Source organism: Osmerus mordax, chromosome 5 (genome assembly GCF_038355195.1).
Source record: "Osmerus mordax isolate fOsmMor3 chromosome 5, fOsmMor3.pri, whole genome shotgun sequence".
NCBI classification, from domain to species: domain Eukaryota; kingdom Metazoa; phylum Chordata; class Actinopteri; order Osmeriformes; family Osmeridae; genus Osmerus; species Osmerus mordax.
The window spans coordinates 13,469,229-13,490,807 of NC_090054.1; the positions used below are offsets into that span (position 1 = coordinate 13,469,229).

Below are 21,579 nucleotides of genomic sequence, written 5' to 3' on the forward strand. Positions count from 1 at the left end.
CCTTAGGTACATATCATTGGCCGAGTTAAGAAGAGAAGAAATATGAATGATGTAATCATTTGACTCTGTAGTGTGTTGTAATAGCGTTATACGTGCAGTGCATTTACGATGGGGAGTTTGAGATTAGTTTTCCAGTTCACTGACATTGGTTTTTTTGGTCCCCCATTCATTCATAACATTCCACATCATTTAAAAAGTGCCTTGTTCATTTGTGTTGTTCTGACACTGTTATTTACATTTTACATTTACATTTTTACATTTTAGTCATTTAGCAGACGCTCTTATCCAGAGCGATTCCCTCACCGCTCAGCCACCTGACTTCCCTTGTATTATTGTTATTTGTATTTATATGTATTTCCTTGCATCTGTTTTGTACATGCTTTTGATCTCTGTCAATGCACACAAACAAAAACAAATTCTCATCAGGAAATCAATTTACTTGACTTGGAATATTATCCTTTACATTAGAACATCTGAGAAAAGTATGCTGTGGAATATGCCCCCCCCTCCACACACACACACACACACACACAAACACACCTCCACCCCCTCTGCTGTACCAACTACCCCCTCTCCTGCACTGACTGCCCCTCTGTTGTACCAACCATCCCCTCTGCCAGACCAAAACCGCCTCTGATCCGACATGTTTATGAAAGTGAACTGGATTAGGGCCCCAGCTGGAGCTAAGTAAAGCCTCTCTTGATCAGCGCCTCACACCGGCATCCACAACCTGCCAGACAAGTGCTGCCATCTTCCCTCCCCTCTTCAGCCCTCTCTACTCTGTCACCTCTCCCTCTCCGTTGGCCTGGGAGCCGCTAACAAGCCCTCACTCACCTAGCACAAAAGGTCGCACATACATACGCGCACAAATACACACACATAGCTGCATGTGAACTGGCACCTAAAGAGTATACAGATGCACGGACGCTCGTAGTCAACACATGATCGAACACACTCTCATACGCGAACACTCGAGGCTTCGAGTGTGGAACAGTGAAGTAAAAACAACAACACGCATACCATTTTTATACTCCAAATTAAAAAGCAAAGGCTCATTGAGCAGTCCTCCTTTAATGGTTTCATCCACCAATGGTTTTGTCACGTCCTCACGCCCCCAACTGGGAAAAAAGTGCCTTCTTCCTTCTTAAATGGGCTAACAGAAAGAATCCTAAATCCTCTCTATGCACTTGTGTCACAGCTGACAATATTCTTCCATAATGAAAACCTGAGTGAGCTTGACGTTAGCTGTATACAGTTTTCAGCATCAACGCTAACACTTAATGTAGATTCCACATGGCAGCTACTATATGATGATATTTAAGGAACATCTTCATTTGTAATTCTGTCACGCAGGGATGACTCAATAAATGTGATTTCGATTCCGGAGTGTTGGTTTCACAGCAGCCTTAGTATAGTTGGGTCCACAAGAGTGCGGGTCAGGGCCATGTGGTTTGACCAGGGTGTCCCTTAGTTGATTGTGTGTTGATTATTGTTTTTGCAGTGTAAAAAATAGCTGACTGTTGGATCTAATAGCAGTGTGCATTGGTCGTTGCTGTGTCAGAGTGGATTAAAGTAGCATGGCAGGTTGTTGTGTCATGGGCCCTAAGCACCAACTGGTGTGTTGGCCCCTAGGGATGTGTGTTGGCTGGTTGTTGGTTGGGTGAATCTGGTTGTGTGTCAGGTCTAGGGGCTGCACACGAGGCGTGTGTTGGCTGGTGCTGTGTTTTAGGCCTGCGGAGCAGAGAGAACTGAACTCTGCGCCCTCAGATTAGCCTCTGGCTGATAGGATTAGGCTCTAATGACTGGGAGTTGGAAGACAAAGGGAGTTTCTGCAAAGAGGCTTAGATATGGAAGAATTAGCAGCAACCTTCCATTGCTCTTTCTTTCTGTCCTGCATTCCCCTTGTACCCTCCTTTGCCTTGTTTCGACCTCTCTTTCTCACTATTTTCCCGTCTTTCTCATTTTCTCTTCCTCTCTTTCATTCCATCTTTCTAAATGGTTTTCCCCCCTTGTTGCCTTTATTCCCTTCTCTGTCTCCTGCTCCATCCCTTCCTCATCCACTCTCCCGTTCTGTCCTTACATTTACTGTATCAGCAGACGGTTAGTATCTTCCCATTTGAGAGCACACAGGATTCAGTTGTGACCCAGGGGTGACCTCGACAAGAAAACGGACACCGCGTCCACTTTTCTTTCATTTCAACACGTTTTCCATCCATCTCTTTTTTTCCAAACGTAATCTTCACCAACTCGTAATTCCTGACAGTAAAAAGCGGTACTCCCTGCCTGACTGAACAATCTCGACAACAACACCAACCTCCCTCAAACTGTACGTCTTCAGCATAAACCTCAGCTCAGGGAAGACTGTCTGGGCGGAATGGAAAACACACTCCTACTCCTTCCCACATTCCAGTACAGTTTCCTCCTCCCCTCATCACTCTCCTCCTTATCTCAGTGCAGACTATGACCAAGATTACTTATTGATTAGCCGGGATATAAATTATTTCAAAGTGAAAGCCCAACAACACAGTCATTATAGATCTACTATTGACTGTGCACTATATATCATTCCATTTCCCCCAGACTGCGCCGCTGGCTGTAGAAATGCTCTAATAATGAGATGAGGATTTTTATGACTTTGGCACACTCTACTTGACCTTTGGGCAAATGGAGGTATATAATCGTGAAGTCAGGATTGCAAATGTAGAGACCATCATGCACTTTGTGAATGAAGATACGGAAACTGGAAAACAGCTTAAACTCTTAAACTTTCAGTCGCTATTTCAATTACAATTTATGACTGCTAAGTTAACCGATGAGTCCAGATTTGGTCATGTGTCCTCAACAAAGTCTATGTTATTTTTGTATTTGCATTATTCCTTATAACTACAGAGTGTAAAAAGCTGTAGATTCCATAGCGAGCTATTCAAACCCAGAACCCATTTACCACACCAAAGGGTTTATTTTCTCCTGATTTAAAAAGAGATGAAAAGTTGAGGAAAGATACGTAGATGACCTCCCCTTCCCATGGTGCACTGAGGTACATTTTTTATTTTTTGTGTGTGTTGAGTTTTTAACAAGGCGTGAAGCTGCAGAGATAGGCTAGCCCCAAAAGGGAGTTTTAACCCACGAAGATGTCAAGGAGTTTAGCAAAGTGTAAAATACTTAGTACGCTAGGGAAACACAATCCCCACTGCTCTCTGTATAAATCACCATATTCTTATTGGGTAGGCCACCCCTAAGCCCTTGTTATGAGTAAATACATACAGACTCTCTGATGCTATTAGGCTTCATGGCAGACTCATTCAGTAATAAAAGGATGAAGAATCACAGGGGCAGGGAAGTGTGTGTGTGTGTGTGTGCGTGTGTGTGTGTCAAAGACCGCTTAGTGAGGTAAGGAGAGGATTTTGGGATCAGCAAAAGGGGAATACCACGCCTCTTAAGCATGTATATCCCAAAAAAATACACTTTCTAACTTTTTACTTTCTTCCCCCAAAACAAAATAAATCCCCACTCATCTGAGCATGTTTTTTTTTCTTGCACAACAACAGACGTTTAACTTGAATTCTTCATTCTGTGAGATGCAAAAGAAAAAAAAGGTATTGGCTATGACAAATACTCCAATCACATTGCTCCATTATTCCTAATCAACGTTGCTTGTTTACGTTATTTCCCACTCTCTAAATTGAAACCCCTCAAAAAATATAAATCAAAGCCTCACGACAAACCTCATTTCCATCTCCAACTCAAATAATTTGTTGCTTTCAGTTCCTTGTCTATTTAATGGATGAATGGGGTTAACAGACAGAAAAAGAACAGGGAGGGGAAAGGGAGAGAAAAAAACAGTTTCATATTCCTGTAAACCTCAAACTTTTGGCAAACGGAAGAAAAAGAGAACTTGGCCCTAATTCCATCTCATGCTGGCGTTTGTGCATTTTAACTTCTCGGGGGCTGCTTTGGCGGAGGGCCTGAGCCAGTAAATTGGATATTAGGGGACGATATAAAGGAGTCTGTGTGCGCTCTCGTCCCGGGGTATTACTGCATTCAATATCCTTGCATTTGCGTCTAGGGCTTCCGAAGCCAGGCCAGAAAGATCCTCATCTCATAAGGGCCAAGACTATATCCATCGCTCCTTAACTTTTATGAAGCTCAAGCGCTACAATGGGATTTTCCAGGGTGTCTTCCCCCCCCCCCCCCCCTCTTATCCAAGCAAGTGGATGTGACAATGCAGATATCACCGCATTCTCTAGGCTCCAAAGCTCCGACCTCCTATTTGAATACAAGCATTCCAAATTGTAAAGTGCCATTCTTCCTTTTCTCTGTGAAGACGGCTCTGTGGTGAGATTTCCCAGGTTTAAGAAACCATTTTCTTTTTTTTCTCTCCCCTTTCCTCTCCTTCTGATTTTATTTCTCTCTCATTCTCTCTCTCGGTCTCCATCTCCCTTGTAAATGAACTCTCTAAACTCTCCTCCATCCACTGGTTGGCCTTCTCCCCGTCTCCATCTTTCCTGTAGCCCTCTAGACCATCTCCCTCGTCACTCCTACGTTATTTTTTGTCTTTCCCCCTTTTTTTCTCCCCTTCTTTTTTCCCCTCTGTCCTTGCACAGGGCTTCAGTGGTAGCTCCCCACCATAGCACCCCCCTTAGGGTAATCCTAAAAAGGGGCAACACCATCAGAGGGTGTGAAATTAAATACATTACAGCATTAGGGATTAAAGTGTTTCATAGGCAGTTGCTCATCCACATCAAACTTTAGCTTTTTTAAACCCTAACATTTGATCTAGGTTAGAAACCGAGGTCTGAGAAAGGGATTGGGCCACTCAAGGGTCCCATAGAGCAGAAAGTGAGAGGAGAGGGGGGAGGGGGAAGAGAGAGACAGGCAGATGGACAGACAGACAGACACAGAAGAAAGACACACTAGGAAAGAAGGGATTGGAGGGTATTTAGGGCTGATCTGTTGCTGACAGTAAAACATACTTCCAAGCAGAAAGAGGTTGTGCGAGTAGGTTCTGTGGATGGGTGAGGCTACAGAAGTGTCCCCAATTAGAAAATACTCTTTAAAATACAATTCAACATTTAGACTTTGGAGATTACATTTTGATGGCACAATACCTTTTCAATGGGTTTTGGTTTTCAAACTCATTCATTTATGCTTATTTTACATGATATGATCCTCATGGTAGTATACAGCTACATACAGTAGTATGAATTAAAAAGAAAACGAATTTTCCTAGGCAAAATATTTTTTTTAAACTTATGACTTGGTCTCAGTTTAGGTGGTATTGAGGCCTACTGGCAGGGTCGGACTGGCCGTCGGGAGAGTTGGGAGATTTCCTGAACGGCCGGTCAAATGGTTGCGGCATCATGCAAAAAAAATAAAAATAATAATACATGGTCGTGAGCCGGTCTGCGTTTCAAAGTCCCGGGCCGTTTTTCAGTCCCAGTAGAGATCTGCCTACTGGCCATAAATAGCCAAAAAGACAAAACTTGTCAGGCTTACAAGAATTTAAGGTGAGAAACATAAATTAGGTGATCATTTATGTAACACAGATTTATAGTCAGCGGCCATTTTCTAAGTCCCATTACACTTGGATCACAACATACCTCAACTCAAGAAACCTACCATGGCCTTAAACTCTCTTAACTGGACAAACTTGGACTTGGCGACACATATTCTAGGCAAACATTTCATCCTGAATGTATATTCTAAAAACCACACACTAGCAATAACAGACTCACAGAAGAAAATATGAGTTTTCAAATCTTTTGCTGGTGTACTAAATTGCTTGTACACAAACTGCGAGAGTGCCATGCAAAGTTGCAGGACTCTGATGAGGTCAGATGGAGGAGGGGTAGACCAGGGGAAAGTCTCTCCAGCTGGGAGCGGTCTCTCTCCTTACTCCCTCCCAGTATAATGAGTCTCTGGAGACTCCTGCTCTCTCTGAATCCACTCATCTGTTCCGACTTTCTCTGCTAGAAACAGTAACAGTGTCCAGTTTGCCTGTTGACATCTATTAATAAAAGGAAGAGTCTAAAGGCGTTCCGTGTCCGGGTTCATTTACACCTATGATACTAAGAGGGAAATTGATGCGGGGGTTTTGAGGTGGATAAAGAGAACTTGAGGGTTATGAGTAAAGAAAATGAACAAAGTTTGAAGAAGCATTACAATAACAATATTTTGTGACTAATACACGTCAAGCACAACAACAACCAGGTCGCTCCATACACATCTACAGTTTCACATAGCGGTACGGTAGTAGTCCATTGTTGATGTCTGTATAATAAACACAAATCAGGAAAGACTTATTTTACGGTAATAAAAGCTCCATCTTGGTGGGAGATTGACCTTAAAAAACAAAACCATTAGTCTAATTACAAACGTTAACCTCAATCCTAACCTTCAGCGTCAAAGGCTAACATCTAAATGACAATTAAACTAACATACAGTATACCAATTACAGTGTCTATGGGGATATACATGTTAGCATCTGAAGGCCATCAATGGGCCTCTCTGAGATGACAGTAAGCATCCCTGAGCAGCCTTTTCAGCCGTAACAAGTCAATCATCCGAGCATCGCTTTGCTTCGCTTACAGTAAACAAAGATGCTCGGAGATCTGTGCCACGTGCGAACAATCCGATGTGTTAGGATGTGCCAACAATGACACCAAAGGGGAAAACAGATTAATAAAGAATTGAAAAGGGGGTGAAAGCAAGATAAACAAAAACATAAAGGGAGTGGGGCAGGGGGGAGTTTCTCTTCTTTAGGGGGAAGGGGCTCTGGCTGTGTCTTCTTTGGCAAAATCTAAATGAGACTGTATAATATGGGGCCTTCATGGGACTGATCCAGAACATTCCCCCTTCACTGGGCTTTTCTTCCTGTTCAAATTGAGGGATTACCCAGGAGGAAGTGCTTTGATTAGACACAATGGGCATCTATCCTCTGTTGATTTGAGGGATTCGAGAGGCAAATCCCCGACCAAAAGCCGACACAGAGACCTGAGTGCGCTGGATGATGCCTGGACGAGGGGGAGGATGAGCTGACAAAAAGAGAGAGAGAGAGACAGACAGAGATGGTCGCTTCAAGTAGGTTCTCCGAGAGTTTTCGGAGAAGAAAAACGAAAAAGGGGCCCTCGTTGTTTGAGTAGAGAGCATGTGACAGCAGTCCTATGTGGTTGCGAGCTGGCCCTTTTGAGAGGGAAGGGAGCACCGTTTTAGAGCCCCATCTTCCGACAACTGATTTAGACCACTGCCAAGCAACTGGTCCATTCTGCCGTCCCTCCCTTTATCTGTAATATTTGTATAATCCCATCACTATATGGCAATGGCAGTACTATTCACTTTTGTGCAACAATGACAGATTACTGTAACAGGAGTCTGCATGTTATCTAAAGCCACATGTACGTTGCTTGGTTACATTGCTTATTGTCAAATCACAAGACTCCTCCCACTGGCCCGGCACACCAACATCAGTCTTGTCTCCAGCCCACTCAACAGCAAAAGGTAAACAACAGGGGATCAAGCCCAATTATATCATACCAGTTACCTCAGGTCCTCATTATGGAGCTTCAAGCCGCTCTCTCTCTCTCTCTCTTCTAAGCTTGGGTTACCGACTTTTCAAACACGGGTCCACGGCCCTGGGCCTGTCAAGCAAGCCCCCTTATCCCAAATGAATCATGAGCTCTTGTAAACAGTGCTGTGATCCGGTTTCTGCAGGGGGACTGGAGCTGCAAAGAGAGACAAACGGGTCAGGGGGCTTTTCGCCGGATTTACACGTATACTGTTTCAGTTAAGTTCCCCTCCCCAAGGTCTCTGTGTGAAGAGGTTCACCAACCAACCCCCCCCCCCCCCCACACACACACACACACACACACACAGCCCAAACACACCCCCACACACCCCCCCACACCTTCCGAAACTCCCCATCCCTTGGTCGGTCTGACTCGTATACCACCCAGTGAGGCCGATGCCACAAGAGGCACAGGGAGAGGGGAGACTCGTGGGCATAAAGGGGGCGGGGAGGGGGGGAGGGGGGGGAAACAGGAGGGCACCAGGTTGAGATCGGCTGTGTGGGTGGAGTAGAGTTTAGGGGGGCTGCCCGAACTTCAAAGGAGGGGCTCTCATTTACATTCTTCCGTCCAGTCTCTGGGATTTGGTTTAATGAGCTGAGAAGTGGTGTTAGACAGCTGACTCCGGTGTCGGGGTGTGTGTGTGCATTTGTGTGTGTGTGTACAGTGTATATTAGGGAATTTCCCACTGTCGATGCCTGCGCATGCGCACCCACTCCTGAACACACATGCAGATATGCATGCATGCACGGTCGCACGCGCACGCACGCACGCACGCACTCACACGGACACTTCCTCTGAAGTCTTTCCAGCATGGGAGACTCCACAGACACACACACACACAATTCCGAACCTGGCCAGACTTCTGCAGGCTGGATTTCTACTCATAACTCACAACTTGCTTCTGCTACCATTGCTACTGCTGAAACTGGTCAGTACAACCACATCCCTTGGCTAAGTATGCTGCCACAGTACTATCCCTGTATATCTGTGTGTGTGTGTGTGTGTGTGTGTATGTGTGTGTTGCTTTGGCTGTAAACTGTCCACTGAATCCTATTGGCTGATGTGTGCAGAATCAAGCTGTATATCTTAGACTGCCAACTCTCAACCTCATACACTTGGCTCAAGCCAGACTTTCATATACATGGACATCATGCATGCACACATCGCTACTGTTGTTGATGACTCTGATTCCCTCCACTTCTTTTAGCCTCCACACAGAGACATGCACACACACAGTGACACTCGCAGAAACACACACACACACACACGGACACACACACAAACCAACACACAGACACACACAGACACACACAGACACTGCTTCTTTGACATTGGCCACGCTCTCCTTCCTCAGTTTGACACCACTCAGACGCTTTTGCCAGCTTCTTTTCTTCTTGTTGTCTTCCGTTTTTCCACGCACGTCAGTGCGCTCCAGGAAGTGCTTCTCCAGGTCTCCACGCTCTGGGAACAAACACAACCGGGCAACCGAATGAGAGAAAGAGGGAAGCATTCCTCTTCTCTGTCATTTAATTGTCTCCGTGTCTGTTTGCTGCCTGGCTCTCCCTTTCTCTCTTTCTCTATCAGTGTGCAAAAGAAAGGGGAGTCAGGTCAGAAACACATGGAAGTCGCAAAGTGTGTCCATCTCTGTCTTCCGACTTCCAACCTCCGCCATTGAGACGCAATCTTCAAATCTTCCAACCGACAGTCGACACATGCAAACGGAAGCACGGCCTTCTCTGCCTCCCCTCCATTACAAGAACAAGCTGTGAAGTATCCGACCGACCTTGTTAGTCGTCCCTGCGACGGAGAATCCCAGGGTCTGGCAATGAGAGCAGAATATGACACTGGTGTTAATCTCTCCCCCTGCGGGGAGACAGACAAACACAGGGATTCTGTTACCTCTTTCATTGGGCCCCAGCGGGCCTCGTCCCGTACAGGGGATTACCGGGGGCTCGTGCAGCCGCTCAGCGAGTCCGCGTTCCTCCACCGTTTTCCCGCTATTCCTCTGACATCATCAGCCATGGACGGGGAAAAAGAGCATCACACTAATTTACGAGGGGAGAACAATTAGACGTCACATTTCTCTCCCGGCACAGTAAATAAACGGGCCGTGGGTCATTATTCGTTAATGACCGGCAATTGGAGCAAAATTAAACTTATCGTCAGCAGATGTGATGGCTAGGGCTGGGGTTGGTGGCTCGTGGCCCAGAAGAATGGGCAATGGGCGTGGGGTGTGTGTGTGTGTGGGGGGGTGGGGGGTAAAAGAGTATGAGAAAAAATGACTGAGGAAGACTAACAAACTGGGAGCAGTAGTAGCTGGCAGGTTTTCTTTTAACGAAGGCAGTGAAAAGAAAATCAAGAGATGTGTGTGTGTGTGTGTGTGTGTGTCCGTGTGTGCAGACAGCACACCATCATTCTTTGTGCATGCTCTCTGGGTGTGTGCTGCCATCCATGTTCCTGCGTGTGTGCGATTTAGCGTAGATAAGAGGACAACTCTATCTGCAAGCTCTGTTGTGCACCTGTCTAGAAGTTTCTTTGGCCGTCTCCCCTCCCCCCCCCCGAATTCCTCAGTGATTACACACCGTGACATCAGGCTGCAATTTATATCCAAATTAGAATCAGATGATAAAAGAACTACTCTTTTTCCTTCCTTTTTTTGTAAAAAAAGGAAAAACACGTCTCAATTCCTACTCAGAGCACATCTCTGTTTTGCTGTGAAGTGAATGTTTGCCTCCCTTTGGACTGGGCTGAAGTGAAGCAAACCATTTCTGTGAGATGAACACAGAGATAGATGCAAAATATGAAAAACAAGCTGTGCATATTAATATATTTGTAAAGAAAAATCGAAGTGCCAAGACATGCCAGTGTTTTTGTGTGTAAATCTTCATGGGTCAACCAAATGTCTCCCTTTCTTCCTCATTGCCCCTACAGTAGTTATAATCCTAGCTCCCTCTTGTGGTAAATACTTCCGAATATGTTTCAGATTCACATCATCATTCTCTAGAAGACTGAGTGTCTAGAGACTAGAGACTAGAGAGTCAGGTGGCTGAGTGGTGAGGGAATCGGACTAGTAATCCGAAGGTTGCCAGTTCGATTCCCGGTCATGCCAACTGACGTTGTGTCCTTGGGCAAGGCACTTCACCCTACTTGCCTCGGGGGAATGTCCCTGTACTTACTGTAAGTCGCTCTGGATAAGAGCGTCTGCTAAATGACTAAATGTAAATGAAAGAAGACGGACATGCTTATATGTGACCAGCAGCGTGGACATTTGATTCAAAAGTTTTATTCAATGACAGAATTTCATATTGTCATATTGTGTAACATGGTGGTAGGGGAGCAAATCGGGGAGGAATTCCGAAAATCCAGCTATCATTTCAGTTCAGTTCTGTGGTTCGAAGCTTGTACATGGGTGACATCTTGTTTCCTGACTGTTACGTGGAGTGGTGGGGTAGGACCCAAACGCAGGAGAGTGGCCAGGCATTGTTTCAAATGTCTATTCTCAAACGGGAAAACAGACAAGGTACCCACAGTAACATAGGGTAAGGACAAGATAAAGACTGGACACAAAACAGGAACCAAACAAGACACAGATGGACACGATGAGACTAACGAGAACTGAAACCACTCAACGAGACACAGGTGAAGACAATAACAGACACAAGGAAACACTAGGGCAGGGCAAAACCCCGAAACAGGGGGGCACGGCTGTGGCCGTGACACTGACCGTCTACAGAGAACCACATCACCACATGGACACAGGGTCTCTCTGCGTCTTACAGGAAGAGGAACCAAGATCTCTGGGTTTCCTGACTGGGTCTGAGGGGTACAAGACGCTGGGTGACTACCAGGGCAAGACATCAGAGGAATGGAACATATGTTCACTGTCGAAAGTGATCCCCTCTGGAGAGGGAGTTCTGGCAACCTTTCAGCCCTCACACACACACACACATACACGCACACTACGCAGAGACACCCATGCACGCTGCACAAACACACACATATACACACCGCACACACACACAGGTGTATGAAAGGAAATACTGAAAACGTACTCTGGAAAGACAGACAGATACAGATAGAAATACACGCATGCACCACACACGCAGTCCAGCTAGGTCTAGTGTGTATTATTCATGAAAGAAAAATATATTCAAATAATAATGAGCATATGCAGCAGTGCCAAACGGCATTTCTCCAGTTCACACCTCAGTCAGAGATGTCCATTAGCACTGTGGTCTTCCCCCATCCCACACACCATGTTTGGTAGAATACATTAACCTCTCTCGCTGAAAATGACATGCTGATACAGACATACTGTCTATAAGTCGACTGGAGTTGACTTCAGAAGGACTCTATGTTAGGGTTTGTAACTCACGTCACACATCCAGATGAATTTGTGAAAGTGTTCGTGCTCATTGTTTATGTATCTATTTCCACGGAATATTTAAAACTAAAATAAAATAAAAAAAACTCTCAGCTGCTTTCCGTTCGTGACCTCGTCCCAAACCTCTTACAACCCCCAACAACTAAAGCTAACCAGGGATTTGTGTTACCTGTCAATCACTTTGATTGGCAGACAAGTGTCAGAGAGGGGAATGTCACAGGCAGATGAGAGTAGACCCAAAACCACAACCTATCTCAATATTTTCCATCTAACCCGGTTGAAAAAACGTCTCTCTGGTTGTTTAAATTCTTATCTTGTTACGCCACAGGGCCATGTCATCTTTGAAAGCGGGCCCTCAAATTCATCCCCTCTGTTTCTCTCTCTGTGGCCTAAACAAATTATTAGAAATGCCATTATTTCTCCATTATGCATATATATGTTGGTGCTGTGACTGGTGAGCGCTGAGGGGAAGTGGTTTGGGCAAATGGGTTTGGTTTAGCCAATCAAGGGCCAATACATCTTGTCCTTGCAACAGCTGGGTCTTCAGGGGTCCTCAAATTGATCATCATCAGGCTGTGATGGCCTCTGTTTTGCCTTTACTAATGCCTGGCTATATATGTCTGGACCTCTGGTGGCTTTCAAACATAAACAAGCAAGACACATTCACGTGGGGCAACTCTCGGACGAAAAAGAACACAGATATTTGCTCTCTGTAGACAGAGACATCAAGACCTTGAACAGGAACAGCACACAGCCCAGACACACAGACCCCATTGGACCCTCCTCCTCACCCCTTCAACTCACATACAAACGAATACACTCATGCTGCCATGTGGATCCAAATGTCTTGATTGAGACATGCTATTTAACAGGACCGTTACTGTGACACCCTCTACCTGGGAAGTTACCACCAAGCACCAGCTTTCACACTTAATCCAATCCCAAGCCCACCTCTAACCCCCCCCCAAACCCTCCCACCCCTTCACCCCATCACCTCCCTAAACACCTCTGGCAGTTGACAAATTCTCCCAGTTGCATGACGGAATTCAAGTTCATCCCATAGTTGACCCGTACCTTTTTTCCTGACGTCCGCACACTGCACACTACGGTCTCTCATCCCTGCTGCAGAGAACGACCGAGGACGGAGTCTGTCTGAGTCCTTCATCTCCTAAACCCTCTAATGTCGTCCTTTATGAGTCTTGATTTCTCCTCCCCATTCAGAGATGTGCATGCAGAGAGCTGTGCATTAGGGGAAATCGATGTGTCGTATTTCAGCCTGGTAGGGCGTCTGGGTTATTTTTGGCAAAGACTGCTCGTGTTCTAAAAGGCCGTATATTTCTAATGTCATGATATCATTTTTACTACCTCATCCGGATTTCCTGCGGTTGGTCGGTCTATAATCAAGATCAGTTCATAACTCACTAGGGACTGTTGATTTGTTTTCACATTTGGCTTTTCCTTTGAACCGGAATATTCTGCAGTCTCTGGCTGAGATCTGAGAGTTGATCCAGCATCCTGATCAACTTGAAGACAAACCAGAAGCACACAGAGACTATCACAAGCTTTGTATAAACATATTTTATTGGATACAACATAGTCCAATTATGTAAATACATAAATGCCGTTCAGATGTATTCTTTTAAACGGTGGGCTTGTTATTGTGGGCTTGTAATTCCTAGTCGAGGCAATGTACATTCACACACACAAAACACATCTACTATGCATCCATGTGTGGCTTTCTCTGTCAGGGAAGTCCTTTGTTAATGAAGGGAGTGTATGTGTGGTGGATGTGTGTGTGTCTAATGTGCAAGATCCAGTGTGCCAGCATGTGTTTAGAAGAAAGCGTGCACAAATAGCATGTGTGTGTCTGGTGTGTGTCTGGTGTGCCTCTGTGTGCGCGTGTGTGTGTGACATTTAACCACATACCAATTACCTCATTCCACCCGTATCGCTACCCTCTTGAGGGCTCCTGCACAAGGCTCGACGACCTCAGTGTTGTCACCAGCATTGTTTAACCAAGGAAGCCACACTCACAAAGGGCAACACACACACATACACAGTGGACAAGATAGAAGACTGTCATCTACACCCCCCTTCTCCCACTCATCCCCCCTTCTCCCACCCCTTCCTCATGTGTCTTCCCGCAAGCCCACTGGAGCCTTATTCCAAGGCCAGCACACTGTATTCTGCGACAGGATTGAATCTTCGCCCCCGAGACCGATTTTCCCCATACGTGTAAACATGGCCTTACAATGACGTGTGTCTCAGTGGATAGATTTACCTTTTTACAAGCAAATAGCACACAGATCCCTTTTGTCCCTAGCACATTCCAACACTGATCATCCAGAATTATGGACCAAATGCTCCACTCATGCCAGATAAAGCTAATTACACAGGATGGCTCTGCTTTAGTGAATATGTTACCTCGGCCAAACAAATAAATAGTGGTTGTGGTTTCTGTTATCGCTAGTTATAGCTTCTTGTAGCTTCTAGAACTTATATCCACACAGTTGGACTGTCTATGGTGTGAGTGCACCTGTCAGTGTGTGTGTGGGTGGGGGGTGGGAGGGTCATTAGGTCCTAATGACTTTGGTAACAGCAGTGCTGTCCATTCACCAATGGCAGCTCAGCAGCCCAGTGAGACAAAATGTCACCACTGAAAATTAGCCATCAAACATTGGGCAATTTTACCAGCAGCTAAATTGCTAAATAAGTAGCAAGGCTGTAATAGGTGGCAATCTGGGGGTAATCTGATGAGATCATTTGGAAAAACGTCAGACCTGGGGGCCTGGGGTGGGGAATACAATTGGGTTAAGAATAGCGTTTGCATGCGTTTATGGGTAAGTCTGTGTGTGCCTGTCTGCAATGAGTGCTTCCATGAGTTGTTTATATGCATATGCTTGTGTATATGTGTGTGTGTGTGTGTGATCAAACGCCAATGTTATCCGAACTGATGTGGCGATCCGAGGAACATGTGGACACAGCTGGGGTGTCATGTGACCAAACAGGGAAAGAGGAGGGGGGGTTGAGGGAGGGGTTGGCGGGGGTTGGTATTATTGGTGGGGGTACCAGATGCCAGCTGGCAGGAGCACAAAGGGGGAAAGAGAGAGAGAGAGAGAGACAGAGGGAGAGAGGGAGAGAGAGAGAGAGAGAGAGAGAGAGAGAGAGAGAGAGAGAGAGAGAGAGAGAGAGAGAGAGAGAGAGAGAAAAGAGAGAGAGAGAGAGAGAGAGAGAGAGAGAGAGAGAGAGAGAGAGAGAGAGAGAGAGAGAGAGAGAGAGAGAGAGAGAGAGAGAGAGAGCAAGTGGGCAAACAATTACTGTTATTCATACAAGAGCCAATGGAACAGGCCTGGCACAGGCCGGAACACTAAGAACACTTGCTCTAGGAGGACATAGCAACACAAACACACGTGTATGGTATGAACCTGTACCCACTAACATGCAGCAAGTCCAACTGTTGCACATGTTACACCATGAAGTCTAAGACGGTATAGCTCACCCAGGTGGCCCGACATGGAAAGAAGTCCTTATATTTCCCGCATGAAAAAAATGATTACATAAATATCCTCATCTGAAAGCTGTGTTTGTGCTCATGGGTTTCAAACAGTTTTGCATGAACTCATGGGTTCAAACAGTGTCTTCCATTACCTAGTTTCTGCATTCAATTATACACCACACTGTATCCATGTCTCAATTGTCAAACAGAGTTGTATGGCTTCACAGCCTAATCTCCCCCCACTTATCCCAGCCCACTTTCGTGCCAACATACAGTAATAGTTATTAAGGAGAAGCAAAATGAGGTCATTACAGGAGGTGGGCTCGTCTCGTCTCAGTGTGTGTAATTAACATTTCACAGTGTTTCATTCGATGTGGCAAGACCTGTGAAGTGGGAACAGTTGTGAGGACTGAGTGCAGAGCAATGAGAAAATGTTTTTAAAAAAACTGGGTGGATCTCACCTTGTGGGAGAAGCCAGATCCTAGCTCCAGGTGTCAGGACGGGCGCTACGGTGACATTGCTCATCACCAAAGTCTCACTGTCAGGACGAGTGTATTCAGAATCGTTGAAAAACCACTTACGTAGCAGAAGGTAGACCTGTAATATTGTTCTATCTTTCCAACCAAATTATTCAATCATGGGCCACTAATGGATCACGTGAATGTATTCATAAAACAATGAATAAATAAAATGACGAGAGGTTTTGGTCGCAGACAGTTGTTTCAGACAGTGTGTGTGGGTGTGTGTGCATGCCTCTTTTTGGTTTTCCCTGCTCTGCTTCTCTGGATAATAACAGGCTAAGCTAAACCTAACTCCACTCCGAAACACACACACCTCTCTCGCTGCCACAAAAGAGGGTGGATTATCCATTCCTTCAGGGAAGCCACCAGTCCTCTTTGGACTGCCAGACCCATGCTAGACCTCGGAGGCCTCATTTCCCTCAGACACTAGACTTGGAGGGTGTTGATGGTGGCAGACAGACAAGAGAGGAATTCTGGAAATATGTGTCAAATTACTTCTCACGTCAGGGGCCTCGTACCTTTATCTGGCTATGACCTCTCGCTCGCCACTCTCGCCCTCCCTGCGTTCCCTCCTTCTTGCATCTCCTTTTCTAGGCTGGTCCTCTGTCGCCCTCGCCTCTTTCTCTCCTCCCCTCACCTCTTCCTTTCTTTTTCTCTCCTCTGGCTTGTCACCTCACCTCACCTCTTCCTCCCCTTCCCCTCCTGCCCCTCCTCACACTCTCCTGCACACACTGCAGGGAGAGAAGGCTATCCTTAAGAGACATTTAGGGTGATAGGGCCTGTATCAGGAAAAGGCTCTGTGTGAAACCAAATGGCATAGCACTGAGGGGCCAAATTTAGTGTGACAGAAAGGATGGGATGCGGTGGGTCCAGAAACGGAGCTTCACGTTGTCTTCGGAACATTTTCCTCAGATCTGGCAGCAAGTTGGTATGGAGAAAAGCAGCTGGCCCAAAGATAATGTACAGAAGTTTGCAAAACAGACAGTGATCTTACATCTGCACTGTAAAGCAAAAAAAAAAAGCACAAGTCAAATACTGCCATCTGTCCATCTGTTTTTTTTGTGTATGAGAGAGTATGAAAGAGTAACACATTTGTAAGATTCACTAGAACAAGCATGACAAACACGCTGAGGGCTGAGAGAGTGTGTGTGACCAAAAGATTTTCCATCGCACGTCCTCCCCGAATCCTTAGGTTCTTACATTCTTAATCTGCTCCAGATGCACTGCTTTCAAACCCAACACTTACTGCACAAACACAAACACACACAGGCAGAAGGCTAGTGTTATAATCAAAGTTTAAAGGTTTTTATTACATTTGACCCACCAAGCCTATGCTAAACTATGTTTGTTAAAATAGCCCTTTGGACCAGAGGCATAGTGCTTGGAGAAACATGGAAGCTTTTATTATTCATGACCCACCCATCTCCCATCTGGGGAATTCTGATTCTATTCCCGTGTTAAAATTTGCATGGCTGTCCCACTCATGGGATTAAATGATTTAACACTGGGCTCATGGAAAGCAAACAATTAATAGTAAGTCAGGATTTTGATACAGTATCATCCTCCGTCAATAACAACCCCTACTTCATTTACCCTTCACACTGGGACCAGGGAAGTGGTCCATCAAAGTGCAAAGCAATGAGGAATGTGTATGTTTGTGCGCATGTGTGTTTATAATAACAATAACAATCATAATAATATTAAAGTTAACGTCTTAACTTCCAAAATCAAAAGTCCCTTATATAAGACGCATGTAGAAACACAAGGATTGTAAACAATACACGACTTCAAAGTATGTAAATAACATTTGTCAACTGATAGTTAAAGCTTCACCTTGACAATGCTGACAGAATCTAGTTTCCAACAAAGCCCACAGGTTCAGCAGTGCACATCTGCACGTGTATATGGAAGCACTGTATCAGTAATCTTTTATTTACAGGGCTCATTCAGCGCTAATGTGTTTATGAGGTAGGCCTGCTCACCCAAACTCTGGTCAGGGGCAAATAGATGGGGAACCTTGCGTTACTTATCCCCCAACCGCATCAGAAAGACTCAAAAATTCAAATCAACATTAAAATTGTTTTATGTGTAAGTAAGATTCAGTGAACTCCATTATTTTCCCCACTATTTGCTTGAATAATTTAGGGAAGATGGCTGAATTATGGATAAAGTGTACAGTTTGAAGAACGGGTTCATGTGGAGCCTGAGGCTATAGCCCAGCCTTAATGATGTCTGGAGATGGCGAAGGGAGAACTCGTTAGCTCCACAGTCATTTTCTGAAGGATTAAAAAGATGTGTCTAAAAGCAATGGGCTGGACTACGTAGGCAGAGGATACAGAAATGCAGTCAGATGAAAACCATCCTTCCATAATTAAAAACATTGTGCATATTGCGTCTTTGTTTTGATGACAACCACAACTAAAACGTACAAAGGGCATTGGAAAAACACAATTGAGTCTACCATTTGGTTTTGACAAAGTGTGATGTCATGGTCATGTGCCAATTTGCTATGGTATCGAGGCAGTTAAGTGTATACAATGAGTAAAGCTATATATTTGGTGTGAATGACCTTAAAGTGCTTTGGTAGTTAGTCAGATCACCTCCATAGTTTACAAACAAGTTAAATGAGGACGAATCATCTTTTAAACTGACTACACTATTTAAAGCAAAAAGCTCAAGTGAAAATCATGTTTACAATTGCAATTACAATTACAAACCAATGAAACTTTTGAAGTGAATCTGTTGCCCCACCATTCTGAGGTGAAATAATTGTTTGCAGCAAGGATTTATATGAACCAGTAGCTGCGGAATGCAAACACACACACACACCCACACACCCACATAAACACTCCTCCAGAGCCAGCAGGAAGTCTTCCTGTTCACACACAGTCCAATAAGGCAGCCAAGCACAGAGAACTCCCTTAATCACCCACCTTCCCCTAATTATCCTATCATAAAGCCATTAGCAGTCTAACACCATATTAACATGGTCCAGCCCTCTACAGCCATGTGGGCTTCCACTCACCATAGGCTATAAACGCAACACTAACCATTTCCACCATGCGGTTGGGCTGAGAAGTCAAATCCAAGTGAATTTTAAACCAACTTTAAACCATACATGGTACAGATAATTAAAGAAATATGCATAGAGCCTGTTTATACCGGAAGTTACGAACCTGTACCTGCGCATGGTTGGAAACACACCTCTGAACAATTTTTGAATTGTATTTCCTTTTCCATTCAAGGACGGTTTATATGGTTTATACCCGCGTTTATATCTAGCTCCTTGTTGTGATATAATATATATCCTGTATAAATGTACATAAAACAAAACCCTATTTTAAATCACAGTGGTGTCAAAATGAGGTTGGGCTAATGACACAACCCATTCAACTAGACAGTTTTAACTGAATCCAGCAATGTGAAAAGAGAAGGTCACACCTATACCTCATTACCCTATTAGAGAAAATCCTCTTCCACCAACCTTGTTGACAAAATATGATGCTGACAAAAAAACAGAAGGAAAAGTTGCATGTAATCCACTCTGATCCATAATTGATACGTTTTTGGTCCCGACGGTGAGTTGTGCAACAGAGATTCCAGATTGTTCTCTCCTTTATTCATACCCGTCATGGGGTGGTAGGATATCGGGGGGAGCGGGGCGGACAGGGAAGACACAGCACACAGATGTTAGCGCAGCTGTGGCGCTCAGGAGATGCTAGGCTAATGGCTAACAGCTAGCACACGAACATACTGCAGAACAGCCAGCTCACCCACCTGATTTGGAGGTCACGGCAGAGGTCAGACCTGCTGTAGCTACCGTAGTTCAACTAAAGAGAGAGGTAAGCAACAGTGGCCTTTACAGGGAGTGAACAAGTACTTTTTTAGGACCAGGTAGAGAAAAATCGTATCATAATCTCTCCTTACCCATCTAGTCAGTTGCCTCTTTTTTAATACAGTCTTCATACCTACCTTCTCACCTATAGATCCACTGATTCTGTAGATTTTCAGATTTTCTGGGATTGATTGTCTCAAATAAGTCCACCTAAACTCTCCTTAAAAGTATCACTAACTTTGTTTATCTTTTCAAAATCCACAAATACTGTAGTAACTAATTAACTTATCCAGCATTCACTTTAGAAGGGAATAATTAAGTCAGAGAATAGGATTCAGCACGGTTTCAGTATTGAAAGAGACAACTGTATTCTCAGGAAACAAATCCTTTCTTCTGTTCGCTAATGCAACTGTCATAGACATGTTCCACAATACAATTGTTCTGTTTGATGACTCTGTCCCTCACACACCCAAACACACACACAAAAGACACACACAGACACACACACCCAAAACACATGCTTTATTGTGATACTCTCATAATGGGACTGCAGGGACAAGGTGACAGTAAATAATAACCTATTGTCCCAACCGCGGCAAACTCAAGGTATGAACTAACAATGAAGACAGACACAGATTGGTCTTCATAAAGACTCACAGCTGTCCCCCGCCACGCCATGTTGCACTGTCCAACCTCCGCCATTCAAACCCGATGCTAATCAACGCCTCTTTTGTGTATGCTGACAAAAAACAACAACTATTGTGGCCAAGGCCATTGTTTCATCTTATTAAAGATTTCTCTCTTTGCCTGTCAAAGAGGGCTTTTGTTGGTTCCATTTCAAATTTGCTTTGCCGTGGCTGTAACAACGACTCCCCTTTGTGTGGCTATTGTCGAATACCGTTCCTCACATCCACATGTGGCTCGTGCATTGTGGAGAGCGTGATGTCGTTTAATACAGTTGATCTTGAGGCAGTAGAATGGAGGTTTGTTCACAGCAGAGGTTTGTTCACAGCAGATGTTGACTGGCTCTTAAGGAAACACCGCACATGCACTGCTGAAAACCGGAGTGGAGATATCTGATGTCTTCACACCACATTTCTGTCTTCTCCCTCTATAGCAGCGACGGTAAGGTTCCGTTTTTTTAGCAAAGATGCACGTGAGGACGGTCATGCACCCCGATTGCATACGTGTCATGTGTTCATATCTGTCCGTGCCGCATAGCATCCATCCGCGCCCACAAGAACGCACACGCAAACGCGAAAAAAAGGAAAGGTGTAGAACAGCATCAGTTTACTGCCTCGTATGCTCTCTAAACAGGTTCTATGTCCCACCATACCCCCCCCCCCCCCCTCCTTCTCATCCCTCCATCGTCTCCCCTCTCCTCGGAGCAGTGTCATCCCCCCGTCATCCTTGGGTCATAATGTAACATGACACCAGCGGTCGCAACATAGCCAGCTGGCCAACCCCGGCGTTTAAGTCCAATGAATATCATTTGCTCCTGGTTGGTTCCCCCGGTGCTTTCAGAAGCTGCCACCGCCAGACCGAATCAGCGTTTGCGCCTGTCATTTCTCCAACGTGATGGCACACACACACACACAGAGAGGCACAACACCCGCTAGAGTGGGCCGAGGCCTGCGATAATACACATGCCCTCCAAAGCCGGCCGAAAGGCTACAGTGCACACTTTAGAGATGAGTGGACGCCAGCACCCTCGGCCAAGAGAAATGTCTTTTATACTTTGGAAATTCCCAGAGCCCCTCTCACGGCTGTCACTTCTT

At 45.1% G+C, this 21,579-nt stretch overlaps 1 protein-coding gene across 1 annotated transcript in view; it reads right to left on the minus strand.

The window, feature by feature from the left end:
• Positions 1-8,685: 8,685 nt before the first annotated feature.
• Positions 8,686-21,579, minus strand: part of LOC136942723 (GTPase IMAP family member 8-like) — a 52,856-nt gene continuing 39,962 nt past the window's right edge. Inside the window, exons 6-10 of the mRNA XM_067235693.1 lie at positions 11,343-11,406; positions 11,290-11,292; positions 9,465-9,570; positions 8,882-9,026; positions 8,686-8,773 (exon numbers count right to left, since the gene is read on the minus strand). Of these exons, the coding sequence (XP_067091794.1) occupies positions 8,686-8,773; positions 8,882-9,026; positions 9,465-9,570; positions 11,290-11,292; positions 11,343-11,406 (406 nt within the window). The remainder of the gene's footprint in view (positions 8,774-8,881; positions 9,027-9,464; positions 9,571-11,289; positions 11,293-11,342; positions 11,407-21,579) is intronic.